The following is a 17,137-nucleotide window of genomic DNA, read 5'->3' as shown; positions in this document are numbered from 1 at the left end:
TGAGAACTGATGGTGGCCTGCGGGGGTGGCCGAGGGGGTGCAAGGAGAAGATGGGCATGAGAGACTTGCATAATAGGATAGACGGTACCTGGTAGTTGCCACGGTGTGGAAGAAGGGGGCTTTGGAAGAGGCTGCGGATTTGCCATTAAGAAGGCAGGGCCCACCCTGCCTTGGGCAGAGCATGACTTCTGTGGTTGGATGGCAGCCAAGGTAAAGTGCATTTAGCAATAACTGCAGGAAGGCCTTGACAGCGCCTGGCACACGGTCGAAGTTCTCAAGGGGAGGAGTTGGAGTGTGGCCCTTGGGTATTTCAGGAGGACTGCTTTCTTCTACCAAACAGCCTCTGGGCTGTTCCTCTCACACACAGGTTCTTAGCACCACTTGACCCTCAGAGCTGCCAGGCCAGTGTGGTCTCTCTCCTCAGACACCAGAAAGATTCGGGGCAAATGGGCAGCCCAGTGCATCGCGTGTCGTTCAGGGACGCCTGGAGCAGGCAAGTGAACCCTGACATAGAGAGCGAGAGGGGCGAGCCGTCCTTCGATGTGGAACGTCTCACCAACATCCTTGACGAAGGGGCCCAGAACACTGCAATCCGGAGGCAAGTTGGTAAGAGGGGGCTGGGGAACGGAGCAGCTGCATTCTGCTCACATGCTTGTCTTGAAAGAAGGGTGGTTCTTCACTAGCAGACCTACCTCCAAATAACCAGCTTTGCCCTCAAAAGTCCACTTACAGAGAGTCATTCCTTTGGACTACAAAGGGATCTTTAACATGCCGATATACTCTGAATCCTTGTCAGGCGCGGAGGAATCCTAGGCAGCAGAAGACTGGACGTTGATCCTGGTTCTGCCAATACATAGCTCTGTAACCTTGGACAAGTCTCCTTGCCCACCTCTGGGCTTCAGTTATCTTATCTACAAAATGATACTAATGCCTGGCTCCCTTTCAAAGGCCATGAGGCAAATGGGTGGGATTTGAAGGTGCCAGAACCTCACCCAGATCCCTAAGTCCTCTCTGCTCTCTGTCCCCGGCAGAGAACATCATCTACAGTGACCCAGTGTTCAACATGAAGGATAATTATTTCATGACCCAGAATGAACGTTACAAGGCCGCCGTTCAGAAGAGAGTCCACAGTCTGATGACAATGCAACGCCTGGGCTGGCCAAAGGATGGTCCCCAAATGAACTATATTTACAGGTGCTCTACCTAGAATCATCAAGAAATCCCCCAAGCCCATGAGCCATCTCCCCCAACAAAGGAGAGGTTATTGGGGAACCTAGATGCTAGGGGTTCCTTCCCCCCCTGCACCCTGCACAGGCTGAGGGTCCCCAAGCCTTTGTCTCCAGCCAGCTACTCAACCAGTGTCTCTCCCCCGCAGAGCTCTTTCTGGAGAGATCGTCTTCATTTTACACTATATCTTCCTAAAATCCCTTGAGAGCCTGGGCTCAGAGGAGCAGATTGCCAAATGGCACCCGCTCTGCCAAGAGTACCAGATCATCGCTACATATGCCCAGACAGAACTGGGACACGGTGAGCAAGCGTGGCTGCATGCAGTGCTCAGGTTGTACACCGCACAACTCCAGAGGGCCCGTTCACATCTCAGTCGTCTAGATCTGAATATTTAATAGGAAAACTCTCCAGCAGGTGACAGTCAAGGGTCCTGAGGAAGGGGTGCCTTCTAATTTGCACAAATATACTCTGCGGGCTAACGGTGGGGCAAGTCATTCCTTCTGGAAGCGTCAGCAACCATTCTTTGTTGTGGCCTGGCCATGCGTCCCCCACAGAGCCCAGGACCGAAAAGGGGGAAATACCTATGAGGAAAGCTAGGGGCTGACCTCTGCCCCATCCCAGGCTGGTGTGTCAGAGTTCCAGGCCTGCCCAGAAGCTGCTCCCCTGGTAAGAACCCCACCTTGGCCCAGTGTCTAACTCCCCTCCTTGGTCCTAGGGTCATATCTTCCGGGCCTGGAGACTGAAGCCACCTATGACCCAGCCACCCAAGAGTTTGAGATTCACAGCCCCACGATGACTGCCACCAAGTGGTGGCCTGGGGACAGTGAGTATCTGTTCACGCCTCACCTCCATCTCTGCCCAAGGGGAAGGGGAACCAGTCTGAGCTCCAACAACTTAGACTGCTCCCCCGTTTTAGACTGGTGACCACGGACAAGTCGGTTCACCAAGTTGAGCCTCACGCTCTTACTCTGTGAAACAGCTGGGATATTAAGAATCTTGTCCGTGGGTGCCTGGGAGGTCCACAGGGAGCTTTGAAGTAGATGAGAAAATCAACCCAGCCTTTGGGGACTGAGGGGCAAGACCTCTCTCTCAAACACACACTCACACTCGGCTTCATCCCAGACACTCCCCATACACAACCCCAGTTCCTTTCATCTCCTGGGTGAATGATCAGCTGGGGCACAAGGCCTTGTGATTACTTAGTTTCTGAGGAAACAACACCCCTCCTCACCCCTGCTCCAAACACCCAGAAAAGCTCAAGTCCACACTAGCACCAGTGCAGGGTCCATCTTAGCAAGAAAGGCCGCCTAGCCCCGCACCACGCCTGCGGCTGCCAGGAGGCAGCCACGCTGTGCCTCCCCAAGGCTGGGGCCTGGCCCTACTTGCCAGGCGCCAGGAGGGGGCCCCAAAGCCCGGGTTTCCTCCAACTTGTGAATTCACTTCTGAGGACACATCCGTGGGACCTGGGGATCCAGTTACTGAATGTCTTATGTGGAAAAGAATAGATGAAATGTGAAGAGTCCAAACTAAAGCAAAAGGATAGAGACAGCGAGGGGAGAGAGACAGGCAGAGAAAAAAGAGAGGGGGGTGAAAGAGAGCGAGAGGCACCAGAAATGAGAGCAAGCCATAAGAGGAGAGAGAGAAGACAGTGGGATGAGAGAATGAGAGAAAAGGACTGCTTTCAAAACTGCAGAGAAAAGAAATCAGACTTTGAGGTCTGGCAGCCTAGGGTTCAAATTACAGCTCTGCCCCCTCCAGCCCAGTGACCTTGAACATGTCACTCTGCTCTCTAAGTCTCAGATTCCTTATCTGGAAAATGAGATTCATCTTTCCCACCCTGCAAGAACTGGAGCTAGTATATGGAAAGCAACTGCACAGCACCTAGCACATCAGGTTTGGATAAATAATAATGATCTGCATTCATTATCATGAGGCTGATGGCAGAGTGAGTGATTGAAGGTTTTTGGTGGAGGGGCAGGGGAGCTTGTTCATTTTACAACTCCTTTGGCAAGTCACCACTAGATTCTTCTGGCTCTTGGCTCTGTGGGGGTAACTTCCCCTGTCTGTGATCAGTGACTTTTCGAAACCCCAAAGGTACCTACCAGTGCCCCCGGCCCCAGGAGTCTAGGGTAGGGGGGCTATCCTGTCTGCTCTGCGTGCCGGGGCCTCGTACCCTGGGGATCACGCTGGGCCTCTCCCCTCTGCCCGCAGTGGGACGGTCGGCCACCCACGCCCTGGTCCTGGCCCAGCTGATCTGCTCGGGGGCCCGGCAAGGCATGCACGCCTTTATCGTGCCCATCCGGAGCCTCGAGGACCACACCCCACTTCCAGGTAAGGCCATCCTGCCCTCGAGCAGGTAGGGGTGCAGTTGGGCAGACCTGGGTGGCCTTGAGCAAGATTCAGCACCTGTCTGACCTCATGTCCCTCACTTGCAAAGCAGGTGTCAACACCCCGATGCCACAGGCTGCTGGAGCTCAGAGGAGCAGGAATGTGTGTGTGGTACCTGGCACACAGCAAGCACCCAACTGATGCACATCCCCATCTCCATCTCCTAGGAATCACTGTTGGAGACATTGGGCCCAAGATGGACTTAAACCATTTAGACAATGGCTTCCTGCGGCTGGACCACGTGCGGGTCCCCAGGGAGAACATGCTGAATCGCTTTGCACAGGTGCGGGATCTCGGGGAAGGGATGCCACAGGCCTGCTCTGCCTGGAATGGGGGTAGTGGACCCCCGCCAGTTGCTGTTGGCTCAGAATCCTCTTCCACAGAGCTGTTTTGTGGAGTGCCTTCCCCTGAGAGACTTTGGTGGCCCACAGACCTGGGCAAAATTCAGGTCTTAGGAACTGTGTGGATCTTTGAGCCTCAGAGCTCTCATTTGCGTATAAGAGAATCATCAGTCATCCCTACCCACTGGGTAGCAGGGTGATCATTGGATAGAGTGACAAGGAAATCCCAGAGCAGAGAGGCCTGGACACAACCAATCATTGAATAAACACCAGCAAGAGTGCTGGAGGAAGTTCTGGAGACTCCCACTTTGCCAGGCATGACCCTTTCAGTTGTGGAGCGTAAGGAGATCCATGGGTATCCCAGGAGAGGAGATGTAACCCTGTAATCGGGGTGGGCAGAGGTTGTCCAGCAACAAGCGCAGGAGTGTTTTAACAGCGCAGTCGGTTGACCACCGTTCCAGAATGTGCTGTGCCTGCTGTAGATGAGCAGCTCGAGGACAGTGGTGCCACGGAGAGCGGAGGCCCCCAGTTCTGGGCGTAGGACAGGCCGGGGAGCCCTGGCTCAGGCCCAATCCCTATTCTTGGTCCACACAGGTCTTGCCAGATGGCACCTACGTAAAATTCGGGAAGCCACAGAGCAACTACCTTACCATGGTGGTGACACGAGTGGCGATGCTATCGGGCGAGATCATAATGCAGCTGCAGAAGGCTTGTGTCATCGCCATACGCTACTCAGTCGTCCGCCGCCAATCCCGGCTCCGGCCCAGGCAAGGGGTGCCCAGAGGCTGACCACAGAAGACACAGCTACCTCTTGGCCCCAGAGTGCCCGCCCCCAGGGTGCTGGGAGTAGACCTTATCCCACCCACCCCTTACACACACACTGTCTGTCCCTCCGGTCATGTCTTTGGGGTCTCTATCTGGCTCCTTCTAGCCCCAGTGACTGGTTAGACCAAACTGTGTCTGCCGGTATCTGGCCTTGCAGGGTTCTGTGCAATCACGTCTGACCTATGTCTTGGGTTCTGTACCGCTGGATCTGACCTGGTCTGTGTCTGTCCGAGTCCGACGTGTTTGGCCACAACAGCCTGCGCGTGTCTGGGTTAGCTCTGTCTATGTGAAGCTATGTCTGACTGTGGCTGGTCGTGTTTTTGTGTCGGGGTATCTGGCTGTGTCTGGCAAAGCCTAACTCTCCTTTGAGACTGTGTGGTTGAACTCACTTGGTTCTGTCTGGCTGTGACTATCAACATCCAACTATGTTATCTCTGCTTAAGTTTGGGTCCATTTTTGGGAGTGGATATAGCTCAAGTGCTTGAGTGCCTGCTTCCCACGTACAAGGTCCTCGGCTCGATCCCCAGTACCTCCTAAAAACAAACAAATGATAAAACCAGCTCTCTTTGGGGAGTGGATGTAGCTCAGAGGTTCAGCACCCGCTTCCCATGTACAAGGTCCTGAGTTGATCCCTGGTACCTCCTAAAAAAGAAAAGTTTGGGTCTATTTTGTTGAGAATGGCTGTGCTTGCTGTGTGACCCAGGCGAGGTCTTTGCCCTCCCTTTGTTTTTCTCATCTGCCTATAAAGTGAAGAGTGACATCATTGGAACTACAACTTGGGTGTGGTTTTGAGTGGAAAGTTGGGGGAAGCTTCACGCTGTGGGCTCTGGGATCCAGGAGTTTTATGCAAACTGGTCTGAGAGCTGGACGCTAAGCAGACCTGGGTGCCACACTTGGCTTGGCCATGTGCTCACTGTGGGAGCTTAAACAAGCCATCTCACCTCTTTATCCTTCGGTATCTTCATCCACAAAATGGGGGTGATGAGAGCTATCTTTCTCGATGCTGCCAAGGGAGACATGAGAAAACATGTCAGCCCTTAGCCCAGGCCCCCAAGCTTTACTCCCTTTCCTCTGGCAATCCCAAGGTGGCCTCAGCCAGTCCTGGCTTCAGCGTTCTGGGCTAGTGGGAGATGGTGGTCCTCTCTGGAGGACAGGGGTGCTGGGAAGAAGGTGCTGCCAATGATGTCCCACCTGGGATCCATTTTTCTTGAATGCAGAAGTGTTCCCAAGGATGGTCATAATAAGTCCGTGTCTATATAAGGGGCTGCTGCCACATTCAGACTTCTTTCAATCTGTGAATAGTTACTGCAAGACAGATTCTACTGGACAGAATCTCAGGCCCTGGGGACACAGCAGGGGACAAAGCAGACACAGTCCCTACCTTGGATTAAAAGTATGGACTTGGGACTCCAATTGGATGCAAGTTTACAACTTAAGATTTACCATTTAAGCTCGACACATTCCCCCAGCACACAGCAAGTGCATTGGGGCAGTAAAAGGCCCTGCCTGGTTCAGTCATCAGGGGTACTGGCCCACAGCCCCTCACCAGAAATCCTTGGAGCCAGATGCATTGGAATTCTGAACTTTCAGATTTTAGAAAGATAATACACTGCATATGACAGTGCCCCGATAAGGGACAGCACCCATAATCAAACATGCCAATATTTCTGCAGTGAGGTATGTGACTATTCATGCTAGATGGGAATTTTTAAAAGATTATAGACAGCCTCATCTCACTTCAAGTGAGGTTTTACAGTGAATTATTGAAAAATGTTGGTTTTCAAGGTTTTTGTGGCTCTGGGGATTTGGGAAGGTGGTTGTGGTTGTGTGACAATCTTCTAAATCTTCCGCTTCTCTTCCCCTCAGTGACCCGGAGGCAAAAATCCTGGACTACCAGACGCAGCAACAGAAACTCTTTCCTCCACTGGCCATGGCCTATGCTTTCCATTTCACAGGACTCAGCATCATGGAATTCTTCAAATGCTCCCATGATGCCATTCTGAACAAAGACTTTGACCTCTTGCCAGAGGTACCTACTGTCTCTGGGGGCAAGGGCTGCTGCGGGAGGACAACTGAGACTACTCTACCTGCGGGTCCTGGTCCCTCTGCCCCTCCTGCCTTGTGCCCCAGCCTTCCCACCACCCAGGGGCACCCAGGGTGGCTAGGCATATAAATCCTCCCATCCCTGGCCCCCAGAAAGCTCCAAGAATGTTAGAGGAAATAACCACAAATATTACATGGATTACAGGTCCACATCCCTAATATGCATTTGAAACCGAAAAAGCTCTGAACCCCAAAAGTTGTTTCCAATTCATTTGGGGACCCAATTTATCCCACTGAGTATGAACAGATTTTGCAGCAGAAATATTCAAGCATTTGATCACTATTGTTGCCCCAGGTCCCACTCGGGGTATTATGTATAATATTCCTTAAATGAAGGGCTTTACCTTCCTAAAACCCAAAAAATACTGAGTCCAAAGCTCACTTGCCACAAGGATTTCACATAAAGAACTGTCAACTTTAATATATGCTAAGGTTCAGTCTGTGCCAGGCATTGTGCGCTTTAAGCATTAGTTTGTTTAATCCTTCCAACGGCCTAATAGACACCCTTTATATCCCCATTTTATAAATGATGAAGAAACCAAAGCACAGAGAGGTTAAGGGACATGGCCTTCCTCCCAAGGACATGAAAGCTTAAAAATGGGTATGCGTTTTCAAGAACAAAAATTCAAACCAGGCCTGCTGCCTGTGGCCCCTCCGACAACCAGGAACAATGGGTGATGGTGGGCACCCATCATCACAGGCAAAATCCATAACTCCTGGATGGTGCTGAGCCTGATCCAGGCAGCACCCTCCTCCAGAGACCCTGGAGACACTGCCTGGCCAGGTTTTCCTTTGTTCCTATTACCCCTAGAGCTACATTTCCTAACTGTGTGACCTTGGGCAAGTCACATAAGCTCTCTGCGCCTCAGCTGTCTCATTTATAAGTTGTAAACCGAGTAAACAATTCTTACTTCACAGAGTTGTCCTCAGCGTACAGTAGGAGCTCCATAAGCGGTAAGCATGGTTGTTACTAGGAAACCACCTCATACCACCTGACCCCCCTCTCCCATTCCCACAGCTCCACGCCCTGAGTGCAGGTCTGAAGGCCCTGATGACGGACTTGTGTGTCCAGGCGGCGGAGATGTGCCGCAGGGCCTGTGGTGGGCATGGCTACTCGATGCTGAGTGGCCTGCCATCCGTGGTCACCACGCTGATAGCCGCCTGCACCTACGAGGGGGAGAATACCGTGCTCTACCTGCAGACGGCCAGGTGAGCCCCTGGCTGGTCCAGGCTTCTGGCTGACCCCTCAGGGATCCACCCAGCTCCTGCTGGGCTGAAGCTTCTGGGCAGGCTTCAGGGAGGGCTGTTCTGGGGCTGTTCAGCATGCACAGTGTGTCTCCAGTCCATCTGCTTCTCCCCCGGATAGCCATACTGCTCCCAGCCAGGCTGCCATCCCTTCCTGCCTGGACAACAGCACCAGTTTGCTCTCTGATCTCCCTGCAGCCTCCTTACCCCACTTCAGTCCTTTCTCCACAGGGACCTAGAGGCATCTTCTCAAAGCCTAGAGAAGATCACATCCTTCCCTTGCTCAGAATTCTTCCACGGCTGCCCTGACCTGGGCTCTGCCTCCTCCCTGCCTCTCACAGCCTCCTGCTTCCGCTGGCTCCTTCCAGCCCCACACTCCTTTCTCACCATGGGGTCTCTTGCCCTTGCTGTACCTGCACCTGGAACTCCCGGGCCCCCCTTTAGTATACGGCTGGTTCCTTCTCCTCCATCAGGACTCAGCCAAAATGGCACTTCTTCACCAACCACTCCTTCCAAAGTCACATCACCCCGACCCTCCCACCAACGTTACCTTCCTTCTTTAACAGCAGTTGCCACAATCTGTAATCATCTCGTTTTCAGGTTCACCTTGTTAGCTTTGCTCCCCAGTTAGCTCTCTGAGGGCAGGGACCGTGCCGGCCTTTCTCACTGCAGATGGCCCAGGCTTAGCCCAGGGCCTGCACACGGAAGACGGGAACAGCCTCCTCCAATGGGCATGTTCTTTTCATCCCTCTTATGTCCATGGGGCTCATGGCCGGCGAAGTCACTCGCATGTTCTCAGGTGAATTCTCCCTGTGTGAGAAGAACAGAGTCTTCTGGCCAACACATACCATTTGTTGGATTTTTTAGAATAGATAAAGATTCTCCACTCACCCCATCCCCAAATTACAAAAGGAATGCATTCTCATTTCTTAGGCACTCTGTGCTCAGCACTTCACAAATATTATCTCCTTCGGTTCTCACAAACCCCGTATCAGGCGAGTATGATCATCCCCCCCTAGAGATGGAGAAATTGAGAGGCTTAGAGCCATGATGCCACTTCTGCTAGGGCCTTGGTGGGGCTGCATCAGAATCCGGGGCTGCCTGAGCGCAGAGCGGGTAACCACTGAAGTACCATAAGGAAGAAGTGATGAGTCACCTGTAATCTCCGTAGCTCTTTTGCATTTGTCCTTTTCTTCTTCATTTGGCTCTGAGAATTTAATTTCTGCATAGTCACTGTGCAATTCCTCATAAATCCCCACATCAGAGGATCCTAACTGACAGAAGAGATGTTTGCTCAGATCTCAAAGGGGATTATATTCAGGACCTGAGAGTTTCTGCCTCAGCTCCGCAGCCCCCGTTTCAATGGAGAAGACGACGGTGGGCTCATGGTGGCAGCCTTGGGGTGCACCTCTCTGAGGGCCTCACAGGGAGGATGGTACAAGGGGGCTTGGGAGGGAGGGGTGACTATAAGGAGGGAGGCTGGGCAGAGAGGCCAGAAGGAGGGGGGTTCTCCCATGGGAGAGCCCCATCCTCACACCTGCCTCCGCGTCCCGCTACCCCCAGGTTTCTGGTGAAGAACTGCCTGAAGGCTCAGGTGCCCCCAGGCACCACATCGCAGAAGTCTCTCCCTCAGTCTGTCACCTATCTCGCCGTGCCCAGCCTGGCCAGGTGCCCAGCCCAGCGGGCAGCCGACTTCCTCTGCCCAGAGCTCTACACCACGGCTTGGGCACACGTGGCAGCCAGGTAAGCCCAGGCCAGGAAATCAGTCAGATCACCCAGGGGAAGACTCCTTCCCCACCCGGGCCTTTGGGTGTGGTTAGGCATGCATGGATGTGAACCCACCTCCTTCCCCAGCCTCCCGGTCTTCTCAGTTCCTTCCTCCATGGGCAGAGAGAAGGGGGAAGTCACACCCATTAACCACGGGCCACCTGCATTTCCCCATCCTGGTCAAGGGGGTAGATGGACATCATCTCTCTGGCCAGTCAGAGGAATTTTTAAAATCTTTAGATTCCTAAGGGCATTTGCAGTACAACAAATGTGCCCATATGCAAATCCTAGTAATGTATCTGTAAATCAGTATCAATAAATAAAGCAACATTTGTATGCCTAATATAAAAATAATTGTTAAGACTAGGACTATACCAAGGGATAGAATTAGTGTTATCTCCAGGGTCAAATAGAGTCCAGAGAACTCAGACAAGAGCAAAGGCTCATTCGTTCTATCAGGCACCTACTGTGTGCAAAGAATGTCCAAACATAGCAGGGAACAAGGATAAAGAGAGGTTCTGGCCAAACACAGACACCCTCATGGAAAAGAAGGAATCAACTACCTAAAAAGGAAACCTGAAACTCACCCCAAATTAGAATACCAAAAACAAACTGGAAAAAAATATTCTCAGTATATAATGAGGTCCTATATCCTGATCTGTGCTTCAAGGAAAGGTTTAGTTCCAGACCACAAGCAGCTTGTGACATTCATTTATTCCACGGCTATTTATTGAATGCCTACAACATGCCAGGCCCTGTTCTAGGCACTAGGGCATCTATCAATAAACCAGTCTAGGCGGCGGACTTGGCCCAGTGGTTAGGGCGTCCATCTATCACATGGGAGGTCCGCAGTTCAAACCCCGGGCCTCCTTGACCCGTGTGGAGCTGGCCCATGCGCAGTGCTGATGTGCACAAGGAGTGCCATGCCACACAAGGGTGTCCCCTGCGTAGGAGAGTCCCACGCGCAAGGAGTGCACCCCGTAAGGAGAGCCACCCATCGTGAAAGAAAGTGCAGCCTGCCCAGGAATGGCACTGCCCACACAGAGAGCTAACACAGCAAGATGACGCAACAAAAAGAAACACAGATTCCCGTGCCGCTGACAACAACAGAAGCGGACAAAGAAGACTCAGCAAATAGACACAGAGAACAGACAACTGGGGTGGGGTGGGGGAGGGGAGAGAAATAAATAAATAAATAAATCTTTTTTAAAAATAAATAAATAAAAAATAAACCAGTCTAATAAAAACTGCAGGTTTCACAGAGCTAACATTTTAGTTGGTGAAGGTAGGGAGGGAGAAATAAGGCTGTTCAGAATAACTAAAATCTCATTACATTTCTTTTTGCTTGGAACTCAATGTGAGGTCCTACATATCTAATTCTCTGGCAAAGTAATATGTAAATATTGCTTAATATACAGTTCACAGTGCATACAAATTTCAAGGGTCATGAGTGGATGGGTGGGAAATAGAAATAGAAAATCAAAGGTTGGCCTTTTTTTGTAAGGTCCATTGGGTAGAACTTGGAGCAGGCTGGGTGACTGTCAGGCCTCACCAGCCTATAGAGAAAAACCCTTCTCTTCATCCAGCCATGCCTGGCTCCAGAAAATGGGTATCAGGGTGGAGTCTGCAGCAGAAAGATGGGCCGGCTCTGGGACCGTGGCTCTGAAGATTTACCATGTGGTGGTTAAGAACAGATCCAGGGAAGCGGATGTGACTCAAGCAACTGGGCTCCTGCCTACCATATGGGAGGTCCAGGGTTTGATTCCCAGGGCCTCCTGGTGAAAGCAAGCTGGCCCAAGCAGAGAGCTGGCCCATGCTGAGTGCTTGCCCAAGCAGACAGCTGGCAGAGCAAGATGATGCAACAAAAAGAGACACAGAGGAGAGACAATAAGAGATGGAGCAGACCAGGGAGCTGAGATGGCGCAAGAGATTGAGCACCTCTCTCCCACTCCCACTCCAGAAGGTCCCAGGATTGGTTCCTGATGCCACCTAAAGAGAAGACAAGCAGACAGAGAAGAAGGCACAGCGCATGGCCACAGAAGGCAGACAATGACGGGGGAGTGGGGGTCTAAATAAAGAAACCTTTGAAAAAAAAAAAAAAAGAACGGGTCCAAATCCTGGGTCCACTCCTCCCCAGCAGTATGATCCTGGACACGTTAGTTAACCTCTCTGGGACTCAGTTTTCCTCATTGTAAACCCAAAATGCCTGCTCTTAGAAGGGTGTCTGGAGAAAGATAAGGTACATCAAGCATTTAGCTTTAATTTCCGTCTACTAGGTGATAAATGGGATTTCTACTTCTGGGACCAGATCCCCTTTGGTCAGGAAGTTTAACCTTTTTCTTTTACCTTCAGGCTCATAAAGGACTCAGTGCATCATTTACAGACCCTGACACAATCCGGGGCCGACAAGCATGACGCGTGGAACCGGACCACTGTCCTACATGTGCAGGCTGCTAAGGTGAGCTGCCCGTCCGCTGAAGCTGGCAGGGACCTGCTTTGTCTTCCCAGCAGGTTACCATGCTGGAAAAATCCAAGCTCTGCCTTTACTCCCAAGCCTTGCTCAGCAGCTGACCTCATTTTACTTCCGAGGCTTTAGTCCAGGATATTTTAATGAAAGGACTTAACTCTAAAGCAATCTTGCTGTCAGCTCTTAGGGGAAATCGTAATGAGGCAGTGTTACTGGATTTATTTCAGGTTGTTCAAATATTTCCTTCCAGATAGAAAAGCAGGTCAAGTCTCCCCTTAGCCCCACAGGCAGTCCGTGGAAGTCTGACTCAAGTTCTACTGTGTTTTGTGTTTATGCATAATGCACACTTCAATGAGCAAAGATTTTCGCACCCGCTCCACACCAGGCACTGAGGGGGTACTGGGGTCCAGCACGATCATACACAGCCACAATCGAGGAAGCGTCACAATGCAGGAAATACAGGCTGCTATGGAATCCCAGAGCAGGTGCGTCTCTGCCCACCTTGAGGAGTCAGAAAGACTTCCCAGAAGAAGTGGCAAATAAGCTGAGACAGAAGAATGAGCTGAAGTTACCGGCTAAAGGGTGGGGCTCAGGCTTTGAAGGGGAAGGCGTCCAAGCAAAGGGGACAGCAGGGGGCAAAAAAGGGCACCGTGCCTGGGAGGAAACGCACTCCTCCCAAGCAGGACCTAAGGTAGGAAGACTGAAACAAGGAGAGGAGAGAAGGGGGGGGGGAGGGAGGGGAGAAGAGATAGGCAAGGCTGGGGCCTTCTGCACCATTATGAGAAGTGTGGGGCTTGTTTTCTTTGCCACGGAAAGCCTTTGCAGGGTTTATAGCAGGAAAAGGAAGTGATCGGATTTCTACTCTAGAAGGATCACGCAGGGTGCTGGGGGAGGAATGGATCAGAGACTGGATGTCATTTGGGAGGAGGAAGCAGCGGTCTCAGTGAGAGCCAAGAGTGGCCCCAACCTTGACCATGATGGAGGGCATAGAGAGAGGTGGGCAGACGCAGAGGAATTAGGGGATAGAAAGCCTTAGAGAGTAACGTGCTGGAAAGGAGTAAGAATGACTCCTGAGCTCTAGCTAGGGCAGCCGGGACCTAGGTGATCACTCCACCCTCAGGCCTCAGGCCCAGAGAACAGCAGCCCTAGAACAGAGGAGCCCGAAGGACTGTTTCTGCTGAAGCCCTGGTGGGGCGGAGCGGCCCAGGCAGGCTGGACAAGAGCGCCACCTGCTGACCCACCACTGCCACACACGCTGGGGCTGGGGCTGACTGCAGCCCTCAGGTCTGCCGGGTCCCCTGCAGGGGCTCTAAACGTTCTATCAATCAGAGAAGGCTCAGAGCTGTGCTCTGCCTACAAATGGACCAGGCGCTGCTTGCCAGACTCATTGAATACACGCAACCCTATGAGGGAGAGCAGCAATAATCTCCATTTTAAGGACTAGGAGACAGAACTCAGGAGTTAAATCCCAGAGCTAGGAAATGGCTGAGTCAGGACACTTTTCTTTCCTCCCTACCACCGAGGCAACCCCGACCCTCAGGGAGCCGTGGTGCGAGAAGTAACAGGTGAGGGAGGTGAGGCCCAGGGAAGCTCAGCCAGCTTGGGAAAGAAGGGCACGTCCCTTACAGCTTCCTGGAGAGGTGGTGCCCACGCTGAGTCCCCAAGGTCATGACAGGGAGAGCATTCTCTACTTTTTGTGCATTGTGCAGGGGCGGGTGGGGGGGGAGGGAGGAGAGGGAAGGCAGGTGTGGGGGTATCAGAAACTTCAAGCCCCTAACTGGGTCCCACCTGGAAAACTACACATAGAGAATGACAATGGCAGAGGGGTGGGCAAGAAGGAGCCCTGTGCTAAGTTCTGGTCCCAGCTTTGCACGTGACATGCTGAGTGACCGCAGACAGTCCCTTCCCTCTCTAAACCTTCACTTTCCTATCTGTAAAACACAGGGGCATGGAAGGGCCCTGGGCTCTGATCCGATAATCTCAGACCCAGGAGTCTATCTATCCCTAGGACCACAGAGCAAATGCTGGGTACTCATGAGCCAGCCTCAAACAGTCTCTGGTGGCTTTGGGAATGCAGGGTAGCAGTAGAGTACACTCTTGGGGGGTGACTGCCCTGGTTTGGATCTTACTTGTGATCCTAGGCAAGGAACTTAATTTCTCAGCACCCCAGTCTCCTCATCTGCAAAACAAGATGAATAGTATTATTTACCTTGTAAGGTTATTATGAATATTAAATCAGTTAATACATGTAAAACACTTAGGCACCTAGACATGTAAGTGTTATTCGTGAGTCTGTTAAGCAAAAAAATCAGTGGGTGCATCAGCAAACTAAACTAGTAAGGGGCTCTTTACTGACTAGAAGTCCTGCTGGCTCCCCTACCCTACCACCACCTCAAAATTAGTTGGAGGCAAGATTTAAACCAACACAGAAATGAATAAATACATCTCAATTTTCCTTTCAACTCGCAGTGCTCAGAGCGTAGTGCCAAGGTTTGGCTCAGCCTTTTGTCAAAGCACAGAGGCCACCTTCTCTCTCTGGTCCTCCTCCTTGTTCGAGACAGAGGCCGGTCCCCTGGGCAGCTCTTCTTCACTCCATTTCTCAAGCCCGGGCCCTGAGAATTTGAGGATGTGGCCCTCAGGTTAGAAGAGGGAAGCAGGGCCTAGGGGAAGTGCAGGTCTCCGTTTTTGCCAGCTTGGATGCCGAGGACTGATGGACCCGAACAGGGGAGCAGAGCACATCTGCCCCTCTTCCACATCCAAGTGCTGCAAACCCTCTTGCTGGAAGCCACCAGCCCCAGGAGGCACCTGTGTCAGGCCTCCCTAGGAAAGGTAAATTCTTACCAAGCAAGAAATCTGATCAGGTCACTGCCCCGGGGACCCCCAGAGAGTAACACCTGGCCATTGTCATTTAAGAACCCCCACTGATCTGGGCCCCAACAATCAGTCTGCCCTAACTCACACAGTTCCCTGCCATTACCTCATTATTTGGCAGTGCTTCAGCCTCATCAGGGTACGCACAGCTTCCTGAAAGGACAGCTCTTCACATATGAAGTTCCCCTGTCTGGAATGATCTTTTGAGAAGCATTGCTTTTCACTCTCTCCTTCTTCCCCTCCCTCCCCCCAGGTAATTCATATATTCTACCAGTGCATCAGTCTTAGGGGGGAGGGGGATATTCAAAATCTTTAACAACCAGTAGGGCAGGGGCATGGGCCAAGCAGAAAGGACTGGGGGCCTTCAGGAAGCAGAGTCCTGAAAGCCCCCTGCTATGCTGGGCTTTAACTCTCTAGTTGCTGGACTGTGGGGAGATGGGGGAAGGGGTCCCAGAGGAGGAGCCTGGATGGCAAGGGGGGCTCTCACTGGGTTCAGGGTAGTGGCCCCTTACCAACAGGTATTTAAGGATGATTTTAACAACTGACAGAGCTGTAGCATTGCATGTGGGCTAAATAACTTACTTTCAAATTTACACTCTAGCCGGGATAAAGTTTATGTACATAGTTTGTATACATCTTGCCCCAACACACACACACACACAAGCACAAGCGCACACACATGCACACACACCACACTACCAAAAAGAGTCAGACCCACAGTGAGCTAGGAAAAAAGGCAGCTGCTCATCAGCCTGCTGGGAAGCACATGGCTACAACAAGCTTATGCCACCAGTCATGCCAAGCTTCCAGGATGACTTCTGAAGTTAGAAATCAGAAACTGGAGGCCAATATGTTTTAATTTGCTAAGCTGCTGAAAGCAGACACCATAAAATGGGTTGGCTTTTAACAGTGGGAAATTATTAGGTTACAGGCTTACAGTTTCAAGGCTGAACAAAATGTCCAAATCAAGGCATCATCAGGCAACGCTTTTTTCCTGAAGACTGGCTGCGGGTGATCCTGGACTCCTCTGTCACATGGCAAGACACATGGCGGCATCTGCTGGTCTCTCCCCTCTCTTCCAGGTTTCACTACTTTCAGTTTCTTGCTTCTATGGCTTTCACTCCTCCTCTACCTGTATTCATCACATTTATAAAGCACTCCAGTAAGAGGATTAAGACCCACCCTGGACCATGCCTTAAGTAACCTAATCAAAAAGGTCCAACTTACAATAGATTTACATCCATCAGAACGGATTAAAAGAACATGATTTTCTGGGGTTCTTACAGTTTCAAACTACCACACAATATACCTTTGTGTCTTTGTAGGCACACTGCTACTATGTCGTCGTGAAGAGTTTTACAGAAGTCATAGAAAAACTGGAAAAGGAGCCAGCAATTCAGCAGGTGCTCAAACCCCTCTGCGACCTCTTTGCCTTACATGGCTTGTTGACTAATGCAGGCGACTTTCTCCATGATGGCTTCCTGTCTGGGGCCCAAGCAGACATGGCGAGAACAGCCTACCTGGACCTCCTCCTCCTGATTCGGTGAGTGGCTGGGCCTTCAATCCATATTAGTCTTCAGAGACTAACCCTAGACCCTTTGTCCACAGGTTACTCCAAGCAACCAAACCTTGTTAAAGTGGAGTCTGGCAATAGCAGTAGCAGCCCCAGAGAGATTTATACCCTAGCATCACACCAACATAAAGCATTATGAATTACAGAAAAAAAATTGGGGGAAAAACATATTAGAAATAATAATGCTTAAGAATAAATTTAGCTATCTCAATTGAATTCCTCAACATTGTCAAGGACATAAGAACAATATCTAAAGAATATTAATAAAACAAAGCATGCAACATATGAATAATAACTGTGTGTCAGGAACTGTGCTAAAAGCTTTTACAC

The 17,137-nt window shown here is 51.2% G+C and overlaps 1 protein-coding gene across 2 annotated transcripts in view; it reads left to right on the top strand.

Annotated features, from left to right (window-relative positions):
- The first annotated feature begins 446 nt into the window (after nt 1-446).
- Nucleotides 447-17,137, top strand: part of ACOX2 (acyl-CoA oxidase 2) — a 32,010-nt gene continuing 15,319 nt past the window's right edge. Inside the window, exons 1-12 of one of the 2 annotated variants that reach the window (XM_058288232.1) lie at nt 447-606; nt 1,032-1,194; nt 1,376-1,527; nt 1,943-2,050; nt 3,439-3,558; nt 3,783-3,898; nt 4,551-4,723; nt 6,648-6,810; nt 7,903-8,093; nt 9,693-9,872; nt 12,249-12,354; nt 16,560-16,777. In XM_058288232.1, coding sequence (XP_058144215.1) covers nt 447-606; nt 1,032-1,194; nt 1,376-1,527; nt 1,943-2,050; nt 3,439-3,558; nt 3,783-3,898; nt 4,551-4,723; nt 6,648-6,810; nt 7,903-8,093; nt 9,693-9,872; nt 12,249-12,354; nt 16,560-16,777 — 1,850 coding nt within the window. The remainder of the gene's footprint in view (nt 607-1,031; nt 1,195-1,375; nt 1,528-1,942; nt 2,051-3,438; nt 3,559-3,782; nt 3,899-4,550; nt 4,724-6,647; nt 6,811-7,902; nt 8,094-9,692; nt 9,873-12,248; nt 12,355-16,559; nt 16,778-17,137) is intronic. The other variant, XM_058288233.2, reaches the window with a different exon arrangement.

This window comes from Dasypus novemcinctus, chromosome 26 (assembly GCF_030445035.2).
Source record: "Dasypus novemcinctus isolate mDasNov1 chromosome 26, mDasNov1.1.hap2, whole genome shotgun sequence".
Lineage (NCBI taxonomy): Eukaryota > Metazoa > Chordata > Mammalia > Cingulata > Dasypodidae > Dasypus > Dasypus novemcinctus.
This window is presented reverse-complemented; position numbering and strand designations above follow the sequence as displayed.